A 13008-nucleotide genomic window follows, 5' to 3' on the forward strand; every position below is an offset into this window, starting at 1 on the left:
TGACTTTTATTTCTGTGCTAAAAACTAAAGATAGTTAGTTGACAGAAACTGTCATTTCTAAGAGTTGCTGATAGCATTAAATGCACAAATGAACAATTTACCTGCTGCAACATATCACAATTGAATAATTGGCATTGGTTTCCCATTCTTTTTCACTACAAGAAATTCATAAAATAACAAAGCAGTCAAATTATATTTAACATTAATTTTGTAGATTACTATTTTCATTTTTGTTTGCTTCCTCTGTAGAACTTTCTTTATCCCGAAGGTAGCAATACTAAACAACAATGTTGTCTTTAAAGCTTCACAAATTGCTTTTCAGGCAATAACTGTAACATTATTTCCAGAGTCTTTTTCCTCCTTCAAATTGTCCAATTTTTGAGGCACACTCTCAGAACACAGGCAAAGAACGCCTCCTGCTTCCTGTGGTAAGAATGTTCCAATGTGTCAGTGATGTCTCGAAGTCAGTATGTTTTCTAAAGCAGATATCCTTCTTAAAAAGCCAAATTTCACTGATGATGTTGACTGTTTTGAAGAGCTCTCTGTCCATGTGCTCTTTCCTTTACTTGAATGCTTGCAAATAAATTGTTTCATCTTTTCTCTGAAGAAAGTGGTTGTGAGCGTATGGAGAATTGGGTTCAAGGCACTGTTTATTGGAAGTATAAATATAACCACCCATGATGTAATTGCTCCTGAAAAAAAATCAATAAAACACCAATAAGTATATATATTTTAACCAATTTAAATTTTTTAACAATTTAAAATGATAACAATGTTAGTGTTCTGAAATATAGTACTTCCAAAAATATAATAGAATAATTTGACTATTTGTAAACTATACTTCCGCATTCAATGGTAAGAATGCCCCCAAGGATCTGTGATGTCTCATAGTCAATATGTTTTCTAAAGCAGATATCCTTCTTAAAAAGCTAAATGTAACTGATGATGCTAATTTGAAGAGCTCTTTGTCCTTGTGCACTTTACTGATACAGGAAAAGCTCTAGACCATTTTTAATTTCATCAAAGTCAAACCTATGTTGTACTTATCTGACAAAGTGTCTTCAACATGATGCATTATTCTCTTTATTTTTTGTAACTTTGTTGGTGCTAGAAATGTGGCTACACTCACTGACTGCCTAGATGATGTCTGCTATATGATTTTATGGGGATGTGTGCAAAACAAAATATTTCACTGTACCAAGGTACATATGACAATAAAGTATAATTGAATCATTGAATCGATAAATAGAATTGAATCCATAAATACTGCTTGAACTGCTGAGTTTATCCAACATTTTCTGTTTTCTTTCATATTGCCAATATCTGCTATTTTATATTTGGTTTTCATCTCATTGTATTTTTTGTTTTTAATAAACATAAACATTAATTAAAAGGCCAAAACAAAGTACAATGCTTTAAAATTGATTTTCACTTAACCACAGCAAAAGATAATACATTCAGCAAAATGTAAACTGCAGGGAGAACTCAGCAGGTTGAGCAGCATCTGTGGAGGCAAAGGAATGGTTGGCATTTTGAGTCCAGACATCGCATCAGGACTGAGAGTATAGAAGGAAGATAGCTCACTATATAGAAGTTAAAGGAGGGGTGAGTCAGAGGTTGGTAGTTTATAGGTGGTACTAGATGAAGGAGGAATAATGGGCAGATGAAGCCAGGTGGAAGAGAGGGAGAAAGTGAGTGGAGACAGAGTCTGGTGGTTTATATGTGGAAATTACTTGAGAGATGGAGGTAGATTAGGAGAGAGAACTAGAAGAGGGAAGAGGAGATGGAGCGTAGAGATAGAGCCCGGTACGTGATGGAGAACAGGAAAAGGAAGAGACATGTGTGAGGGATCTTATTAAATAGGGGAGGCCAGTATTCAGTAGTGTACTAGACAAACATATTGTGCTATGTGTTAGATTTCCTCAGATATTTTCCCTTTCCTCCTTGAAAAGATGAAAGACTTAAGCGCCTGTCCCACCGGCGATTTTAAGGCGACTGCCGGCGACTAGGCTGTCGCCGACAGTTCACCGGGGCTGTCACGAGCATAATCATGAGGAGTCTTCAAAGAATCGTAGTGGATCTCGACGAGTCGCTGAGAAATCAACCGGTATGAAATTTCTCGGCGACAGCTGGCTTGTCGCCAGGTATCGTTGCTTATTGCGGGCGCTGTCGCATGCTGTCCCCAGGTTTGCAAGGTTCCCTTAGATGCATTTAGAAGCACGTAATATTAAATTAAGTAAAGTCAATAGACAATAGACAATAGGTGCAGGAGTAGGCCATTCGGCCCTTCGAGCCAGCCATGATTCAATGTGATCATGGCTGATCATTCTCAATCAGTACCCTGTCCCTGCCTTCTCCCCGTACTCTCTGACTCCGCTATCCTTAAGAGCTCTATCTAGCTCTCTCTTAAATGCATTCAGAGAATTGGCCTCCACGGCCTTCTGAGGCAGAGAGTTCCACAGATTTACAACTCTCTGACTGAAAAAGTTTTTCATCATCTGTTCTAAATGGCCTACCCCTTATTCTTAAACTGTGGCCCCTGGGTCTGGACTCCCCCAACATTGGGAACATGCTTCCTGCCTCTAACGTGTCCAACCCCTTAATAATCTTATATGTTTCGATAAGATCCCCTCTCATTCTTCTAAATTCCAGTGAATACAAGTCTAGTCGCTCCAGTCTTTCAACATACGACAGTCCCGCCATTCCGGTAATTAACCTAGTAAACCTACGCTGAACGCCCTCAGTCAAGTCATGGTATCTTCAAGTCATTTGAGGATACCATAAAATACTTGTGTTTAACCAATTTATTTACCGTCAGGACATTTGACAGGTAGATTGGAGACGACAGTTTGACGGTCAGGTAAGCATGGGAATTTTCGCGATGTTTATGGCCATCAGCGATTACATTTATAGTAGGCTCCCAACCCAGATATGCAACCCAGAAACCAGATATGCATCTCTCCAACATTTTCAAAGAATGCCCACATTCCGCACAAAAATCCATTTAACCACTTTTAAAATTAAATTTCTTAATACTGCTATTAGTAAACTGGAAGTCAATCCAGTTTGTGCCTTGTTACCGTGAAGCTTGGTTTTCAAGTAACCCGGGCAAGATGTTATATTTCAAAACTCTCAAGTAATTACCGACTTGTCAGTGATTTCAGCGAAAACTAGGACGCCGGAGAAGCATTGACAGCGTGGGAATTTTGCGATGTTTCCGAAGACGGTGTAATCTCGACCTGACTTGGCATTGTCGTGGTCATTGTCGTAGGGTAAAAGAAAATTTTGCCGATCTGCTATGACTTTGACAGTCGCCGACAGTCGCCTAAAAAATCTCCTAAGTGGGACAGGTCCTTTAAGTTGTTACAGATGTAGTACACAGATGAAATAATATATATGCTAACTTTCTGGAAATTGTTAACCAGCAATGTGGGCATGCAAATGTAGAAAATAAATATATTGTGAGCAAGAAAAGTTCAAATCAACTTTCAGCAATTAATCATATATTCTCCATATTGCAATTAAAAAATACCTGGAATCTCCACCTGAATCAGTGAAAGTACTTTCAAGAGAAAAATTGGAATCCAGCAGAAGGCATCAGAAAGCACAATGAAGAAAAATCTGTAAGCCACTGCAACTTCACTTCGAATGCGCCTTTTCATTTCAGGTGTCTGGATTCCAGTTTTGTGAATAGAATAAAACATGCTGAAGTAAGAGAAGACAATTATGATGAAGGCAATCAGATTCAAACCTGAAAGAAAAGAAATAAATTGTTGTCTAAGGGTATAACTTAATTTCCATCCCATTTATTGCTCATTATGAATACAAAACATGTCGGTGACCTATTCCAGCCTTTTCTTCATGTCACTTTATAACTCATAACCTTCCAAGCTGTAGTGGAAATACTGCCATGCCGCATAGATCAGTTCTGCGGGAATGTTTATTTATAATAAGCAAAGGATACATATCCAGTTTCATGAGAATGTATATTAACACAAAATGAAAAGAAACAGAAAGAATTTAATTGAACAGGTCAAAATTATATAGGGAAGATGGCGAATCAGAGAGGAAATGTTTCGCTCAGCCGAGGTCAATAATTGGCCTGTAAGTTGGTTGACAAATCATCCATTTTTTTAGATGCTTTGTGATTCAATTTTCAAATTTATCTGGAATGGATCACAATGATCATCATTTCAGGGATTAAACGTGCCAGATGTGAAATTGGACTTGATATTGCATATTCTATTTACATTATTGCAACTTATTTTTGAGTTATTCAAGCACATAGTTGTATCGTTATTCACACATTGCCCATTTCCATCCTTGACAACATTAATTGTACTGACATTGAGCACCCTCAATAGAACTAGCACACATACAATTTAGTTACATTTTTAGCTTTTAAAGATATGTTTTGAGCTGACATTTGAAGATTTGATTGGACACTTTCAAAAGTGACTCAATCACCTTCAAGTGTGCTGAATGCATTTCACAGGATCTATCTGCTATGATACTCATAGAGTCATATAGCACAGAATCAGGCTCTTTGGCACATCAAATCCACGTTGATCATCAAGCACTCATTTACATTAATCCTGTGTTAATCACATTTTATTCTTACATTCCATTCAATTCAGCTCACATTTTACCACCCATCTTCAAATGTACGGAGGCCAATTAACCTACCAACCAATATATCTTTGGGACTTGGGAGAAAACTGGAACTCCTAGAGGAAATCCACACGGTGACAGGGAGAACACCTCATCTGGAGCATCTCTGGAGAAAATGAAGAGGTGACATTTCAGGTCAGGTCAAGTTTGAGGAAGGGTCCTGACCCAAAATGTCACCTATCCATTCTTTCCAGAGATACTGCCTGAAGTATCTGAGTTACTCCACCATTTGTATCTGTCTTAGGTCTAACAACATGCTTATCATCTTAGTGTGCATCCATACCAGTCTTGTGATGAACAGATGGAAGAATTAAGTATCTATGGAGGAAAAGCAATAGTTGGCAATTGTCCTGATATAGATTCTTGACCAAAATGTCCACCATCCTCTTTCCTTCACTGATGCTGTTTGACTTTCTGAATTCTGCCAGCAGTTATTTTTTGCTCCAGATTCCAGTATTTCTCTTGTGCCTCTCGTCATGAAGCATCCCTGTTATGCAGTCATAGAGTCATACAACATGGCCCTTCGGCCAAACTCGTCCTTGCTGACCATTCTAAGCTAGTCCTATTCGTCCATGTTTCAATTTAGTTTAGTTTAGTTTAGTGTAGTTTAGTTTAGTTTAGAGATATCGCGTGGAAATAGACCCCTTCAGGCCATCAAGTCCATGCTGACCAAGGCCCATTCACACTAGTTGTTTCATTATCCCACTTCATCATCCACACATACACACACTAGGGGCAATTTACAGAAGCCAATTAACGTATCAACCTGCATGTCTTTGGAATGTGTTTTACCAATATCCCTCTACATCTTTCTTATTCATGTACCTGTCCAAATGTTTTTCAAATGTCGTCTGGGTGGTATCATCCACTTCTTGCAAGCTCCAGCATTTGATTCCCCAAACCTGATGAAGAACTGTAACCTAGGAATGGCAGGTGAATTTCTTTTTAATCTGTGTCTTTCTAACCTAAATGGCTCGCACATCGCAATGCCCATTTCTGAACTGGCGCTATGGATATCCCATGCAGTCATAGAACATGAATGTACTTGGAAAGTTACTAGAGGATATTCTGAGGGATAGGATATACAGGCATTTAGACGGACAAAGACTGATTGGGGATAGCCATTATGGTTTTGTACATGGGAGGTCGTGTCTCACAAATCTGATTGAGTTTTTTGAACACGTGACCAAAAAGGTCGATGAGGGCAGAGCTGTAGATGTTTAATATATGGACTTCAGTAAAGCATTCGACAAGGTTCCTCATGGTAGGCGGCTCTAGAAGGTGAGAATGCATGGGATCCAAGGAGAGATAGCTGAATGGATAGAAAATTGGCTTCATGGAAGGAAGCAGAGGGTGATGGTGGAAGGTTGCTTCTTGGACTGGAGGCCTGTGGTGTGGTGGTATGCTACTGGTGTGCTTCAGGGTTTGATGCTGGGCCCGTTACTGTTTGACATCCATATCAATGATTTGGATGAGAACATACATGGTAAGATTAACAAGCTTGCAGATGATACAAAAGTGGGTGGTTTTGCAGATAGTGAAGATGGTTGTGAAAAATTGCAACAGGATCTTGATCAATTGGCCAAGTGGGCTGAGGAATGGTTGATGGAATTTAATGCAGAAAAGTCTGAGGTGTTGGATTTTGGGAAATCTAACATGGGCGGGACAGAGTGGTCAAAAGGACCTTTGGCACATTGGCCTTCATCAGCCAGAGTATTGAGAATAGAAGTTGGGAGGTCATGTTACAGTTGTATTAGATATTGGTGAGGTCTCATTTAGAGTATTGTGTTCAGTTTTGGGCACCATGTTATAGGAAAGATGTTGACAAGCTGGAAAGGGTACAGGGAACCTCAAATCTTCCCTGCCACTTAGAATTATAATGCTCTGGGAAAAGAGAAAAACGGAGCTATGCTGGATGCAGCACAAATTAAAAAATATTCTGTGTTTCTGAGTTGCGCTCAAAACACTGTCATCATACTGCAGATAGACACAAAATGCTCAAGTAACTCAGTGGGTCAGGCAGTATCTCTGAAGAAAAAGGCTGGGTAGCATTTCGGTATGGGGCCCTTTTTCAGACACAGACTTTGTGTATGAAGAAGGGTCCCGACCCAAAACATCACCCAGCCTTTTTCTCCAAATATGCTGCCTGAGCCGCTGTGTTACTCCAGCACTTTGTGCCTGTCTTTGGTATAAACCAGCATCTGGAGTTCCTTGTTTCTACATACTTCATCACATCGTAGCAGCTCATGTGTTGATGCACTTGCCCACTGTGGGATGTAGTCACATTAGTTAAACATTATTAGTGAACATACCGGTCAGATGTCTCACATCCTCTGCCCTTGATAAAGCTTGGAACTCTGTACTCCCACCCCCGGTCAATGAGATGGAGAATAATCTTTCTCTGAATGGTGAGGTTCTGAAAACAGGAGAGGGACCATCTCAGCTTCCCTCCGATTCGTTATTGATTTTGTTTGAGTAGAAGAGTGTAATAAGCTTTCCATTGAGGGGATGGAAGGGTGGAATGTCAATGTTAGAGTGAATGTGGGATGCTGTTGGATAAGGTGAAGTTGATGGTGTAACAGATTGTGTTCATGTGGTTGGGATGGTTAAATTAGGTTAGTTTAGAGATACAGCATTAGAAAAGCCCCATTGGCTCACGCCCATTTACACTAGTTCTATATTATCCCACGTTTGCACCCACTCCCCACAAACTCCCCATTTATAGAGGCCAATTCACAAAAATACCCACACATCTTTGGGATGTAGGGGAAAATGGATGGGTCCCGGCCCGAAACATCACCCATCCTTTTTCACTAGAGATGCTGCCTGGCCCACTGAGTTACCCCAGCACTGTCAGACTAGATCTATGTTATCCCACTTTCTCATCCAATCACCTAAACATTAGCGGAAATTTTACAGAGGCCAATTAACTTGCAAACCCACACATCTTTGGGATGTTGGTGGAAACCGGAACACCTGGAAGAAACCCACGTGGTCACAGAGAGAACATGCAAATGCCACACAGACAGCACATGAGGTCAGGATTGAACCCGGGTCTCTGGTGCTGTGAGGCAGCGCTCTACCAGCTGGGCCACTGTGCTGCCCTCTATCTGTGTGATGGTGTGGTCTGGGAATTCCCATTCCTGGAGGACACCATTGCCTCTGCAAGCCAAGCATTTCTGTGACCCTGGTGGATTCACTATCTCCCCTGGCATACAAAAGTATTAACTAATTAGTAATTAAAAGCTGGAGCTTCAGGGATTTGAATAATTACCAATTAATAGTTATTCAAAATATACATGGTAGAGAGATTTTGGAAGAAGGTCAGACAGACAACTTTTCTATGCTGTATGACTCTAACTATTGATTCTAACAGGGTTTCTTTACTGTAGAAGAGCAGAGATATTGGAGCAGTGTTGATTGAATTATTTAAATCAACGACTGGTATTTGAAATAAATAGATTAGAGTAAATCAAATCCAGAGGACCTGGCATATAGGTTGCATAAACATATAATTAAGTTGGATTATATCAGGAATATGTCTTAAAACAAAAATCAACAGGTTAATGACCTCACCCAGTGATCAACTCACATAGTGTGTATAAGTTGGTTGTGCATTCAAATGGTAATTGGACAAAATAATTTTTTTTATGTTGGAAAGAGACAAAATGCTAGAATAACTCAACGGGTCAGGCAGCATCCCTGGACAACATGGACAGGTGACAATTCGGATTGGGATCTTTCATAATTTCAGGAAGAACTCTTCAGGAAGGGTCCTGACCCAAAACGTCACTTATCTATGTTCTCCAGGGATGCTGCCTGACCTGCTGAGCATTTTGAGTATTTCTTTGGTAAACCAGCATCTGCAGTTCCTTGTTCCTACATTTTCATTTCTCTGTTTTTTTTGTGTTATATCTCAAGGTTGAGACAATATGAAAGATAATAGGTAATGTGGTCACTGTGTGTTCCTGGAGCTCATTGTCATTTTTTTTCAAAAGTGAACCTCTTTACTTAAGAACTAGTTTTATATAATTATTTGCATAGTGGGGCTTTAGGGTTCATGTGCTTTTATGTTAACAAAACAAAGGAATTGACATATTAATAGAGCACTTATTACTTATCAAGGATATCCCCAAATGCTTCACATCCAGTCAATGTAGCTATGGCTGAACACTTGGGAACGGTTAATTTGTGTGCAACAAGGGGCACAAAGAGAATGAGGTAAACAACTCGATAGTCACCTAAAGGTGTTGCTTGAAAGGCAAATGTTGGCCAAGACACCAGGAGAACTCTCCTACTCTCCTTCCTGTAGTGCCACAATATATTTTCTGTCCACCTAAAAGTTCAAAGAGGATGATGATTTAAAATCTCAGCTGAAAGGTAATACACCTGGCAAAGCTTGTACTGGAGTGCCAGCTCTTAAGTTAGTTTGCAGACCATAGAACTACTTGGAGTACTTCACCTCTTCTTATGATCTATTATCATATATAGCTTTCTGCCCCGCTAATGGCATTGACTGGACAATCAAAATCAATCATTAAAATATTCATACCAAGGAATATTCCAATAGAATAGCCTTTTGCAGCATCCTTTTCAATTTGGTCTGCATAAAGAGGAAAGCAAACCCCATTTCTTCCATAGTAATTTCCAAAAGTATCTTCATTCCAGAGTGGAATTATTGCGATAATAAATCCAATAAGCCAAATGGTAGTGAGTACTATCAAAGTCTGTTGCTTTCCTGGTTTGATGTTACTGAATGGGAAGACAATGACAACGTACTTCTCCAGACTCAGGTATGTCAATAGCAAAACTGAAACTTCTGTGGAGAGCATGGCCAAAAATCCTATCATCCGACACTGGATACTCTCCATCCATCGATGTGCATGTTTGTTGTACTCCCCACGATACTTGACATCGAAGATCCCAACGAAGAATAGATATACTCCCATCAGGCAATCAGCACCTTGAATGTAAGAAAAGCGGAGAAACAGATGACTTGAGTATATGAGTTATTATATTTTGTGGCAATATCAAGTTGAAAACTGAGAGTTTAAAGTTGTAGAGTTTTACGTGTATCGAGGTACAATTAAAAGCCTTTTTGTTTAGTTTAGTTTATTGTCACATGTACCAAGGCACAGTGAAAAGCTTTTGTTGTGTGCTAACCAGTCAGCGGAAAGACAATACATGATTAGAATTGAGCCTTCACAGTGTAGAGATACATGATAAAGAGAATAACGTAAATAACGTTTAGTTCAAGATAAGGTACAGTGAAGTCCAATCAAAGATAGTACAAGGGTCTCCAATGGAGTAGATAGTAGCTCAGGACTGCCCTCTAGTTGTCTATAGGATGGTTCAGCTGCCTGATAACAGCTGAGAAGAAACTGTCCCAGAATCTGGAGGTATGCCTTTTTCACACTTCTATACCTCTTGCCCAATGGTAGAGGGGTGAAGAGGGAGTGGTCATGGTGAGACTGATCCTTGATTATGCTGGTGGTCTTGCCAAGGCAGCATGGTGTAGATCGAGTCAATGGAGGGGAGACTGGTTTGTGTGTACTTACGTTTAACTTTGCTATAAACTACAGAAATTGTACACATTTTCACAGCTTATCAAGCTTATCAAGACCTACAGATACATTGAGCTTATTAAGTGTGGCATGTACCTGAGGACAACTTTTTTCTGAGGACTAAGTACAAAAAAATTGGCACTTGAATTTGCTGATTCGTCATCGCTCTCTATATTTACTTGAGCTTTCCCGGGATTGATGAGTCATTGTATAATAAGATCTATGATAAGAACTCTCACAATGACAATTGGAAGGTGGCAATTTTACATTTTGCTCCATTACTGTAATCCTACTCTGCAAATAGTACTCAGTCACAATTAAATTAAGTCCTCTTATCATTTTTATTTTATACATCGCACTAAAGAATGAAGAACCATAGCCATTATTAACTTATTGCTGCAAATTAATTAAATTATCATAAACTAAAAAACATATAATAAACGCTGTGATCAAAAACTAACACTTTGCTAACTTTTATATAAAGTAAGAAGTTTTGGCCCAATCCTGTATAGCCTTGGAAAACCAGTCTAAATGAGAGCATTATATGTAAGTGATAGGAGCAGAATTAGGCCATGCGGCCTATCAAGTCTACTCCACCATTCAATCATGGCTGATTTATCTCTTCCTCCTAACCCCTGCCTTCTCCCCATATATGCTTTCTCTGACCAAGGCTGCCAGATTGATAGTGGTTTTAGCTTCATGGGTTTGCATTTGCAGACACAGTTTGTTTAAGAGTGAGCAGGCAGAGAAGTCTATTGTTTTGTCAGCCTGCCTCTTCCCACCTCACCCCTCCCCACAATCCCCCTCCCCATCTTTCCACCTACCAATCCCATGATCCCAAACACACACTAAAGCCTGACCTGCTACTTTCGTATTAGCACTCTAGGGCTGGGACCACAACCACAACCAAAATGACTGTTATTCTGATGCATCAACATCATTCCAATCAACCTTTTAGCATGCATTGAAATTTGGAAACATTTATCTTTTAAAGTTTTAATTAAATCAGGTTACCAGTCAAATTAACTACCAGTCCTGCTGACGTTTTCATATTATAGGATTTGGTAATGTTATAAATTCTAACAATGACACTAATTCTAAGGGCCATGATCTCAGAATTATCCCTGTATCACATCCAACAGTAACTGGTTTGGTAAATGCAGAATGAGGCAGCGAACTCTATTAGCATCAGGCCATTCATTTGGATTCTGATTTATCAGCACTTTAGTTATCCAAATTTTTTAATCCCATTACATTAATTGCTAATGTTAGGGGCAGGGAAAGAAAGATTTCCACATCTCTTCTGTCTTGGTATAAAGAACTATTTTCTGTCTGCAACCCAAATACCTTTCTAATTTTAAGATAACACCCCCATTCTGTCAGCAGAGAAAATCCCTTAATCACCAATAATACATAAATTATAGAGCCAAAGGGTCAGGCACAAACAGGCCTTTTGGCCCACCATATCCATGCTGACCATCATAGAATATAGAAAAGTACAGCATGGGAACAGGCCCTTCAGCCCACAATGTCTCTGCTGAACATGATGACAAGGTAAACTAGTCTTCTCTGCCTACATACGATCCATATCCCTCCATTCCCTACCCATGCGGTCACAGGAAGAACGTACAAATTCCACACAAGCAGCACCCATAGTCAGGATTGCACCAGGGTCTCTGGCACTGTAAGGCAGCAACCCTACTACTGCACCCTGTGTCACCCAATGTGCACAGTCCACGTATACCACATCAACCACACTGCCCATATCAATGCATATTATTGTCTCATTGAAAAATTAAATCAGATTCGTCAGCAATGATCCACCCCTTTGATTATTCCCTGTTTCTTTCAAGTGCAGTGAATGCTCTCCCTCAATTATTTTTCCAATGATCCTCATGAGATCATCGCTTACAGTATCTCCCACACTCAAGGGAATACAAAACTATGCAACTGTCCTCATAACAACTCACTTAGTCCTAATATTATTCTGCTGATTCTATGTGGCACACTAAGATTATAGAAGATAGAGCAGTACAACAGTAACACAGACCCTTTGGCCCACATTGCCCGTGCTGAACATGATACCAAGTTAAACTAATTCCCTCTACCTGTACATGATCCATATTCCCCCTTAAAGATGCTTCATGGGGGTACAATACAACACAAACAACCTGCTGCAGGGACTCAGAGGGTCAAGCAACATCTGTCAGATTTCGGAAGGGAGGAATTAATTTAGTGTCAAATTCTATCACAATCTGATCATTGTTAACTAGGTGTGCTCCTATGTTAAATTAATGTTAATTCGGACATTGTTCATGAGACAGTATTATGGAAGGCAAGCTTTTTAACTCTTTGTTAAGAGGGTTGTTTCTTGTAGTGAACACCATTAATGGCCCCAATTTGCATCCTTCAAGTGTCCAACCATTTGCACTCGACATATCAGCTTCAAAGTTATTACAGGTCCCTCTGAGGTGAAAGATCCAATTACTTTTATCTCACAAAAAACCCTATTTTCATCTACAGTATATATCTGCTTCTTCCTTTTACAAAAGTTATTTATGACAAAAAAAAATTGCTGGTATTTTCTACTGTACTTTCACTGGCTGAAATTCAGTCCAGTGTTAGTTATTGACATACGGCAGGTTAAAGTGAAACAGCTTGAAGAATGAAAGTTTCTCCATCCAAGACCACAAGAAATCACAGTGAATTGTGGATGCAACCCAGACCATCAAGCAAACCAATCTCCCTTCCGTTGACTCCATTTACACTTCCC

The 13008-nt window shown here is 39.6% G+C and overlaps 1 protein-coding gene across 1 annotated transcript in view; it reads right to left on the bottom strand.

Moving 5' to 3' along the window:
- Window positions 1–268: 268 nt before the first annotated feature.
- Window positions 269–13008, bottom strand: part of rxfp2b (relaxin family peptide receptor 2b) — a 31152-nt gene continuing 18412 nt past the window's right edge. The window contains exons 15-17 of the mRNA XM_078403203.1: window positions 9224–9634; window positions 3533–3751; window positions 269–692 (exon numbers count right to left, since the gene is read on the bottom strand). Of these exons, the coding sequence (XP_078259329.1) occupies window positions 448–692; window positions 3533–3751; window positions 9224–9634 (875 nt within the window). The 3' untranslated portion in view covers window positions 269–447. The remainder of the gene's footprint in view (window positions 693–3532; window positions 3752–9223; window positions 9635–13008) is intronic.

This window comes from Rhinoraja longicauda, chromosome 7 (genome assembly GCF_053455715.1).
Source record: "Rhinoraja longicauda isolate Sanriku21f chromosome 7, sRhiLon1.1, whole genome shotgun sequence".
NCBI classification, from domain to species: domain Eukaryota; kingdom Metazoa; phylum Chordata; class Chondrichthyes; order Rajiformes; family Arhynchobatidae; genus Rhinoraja; species Rhinoraja longicauda.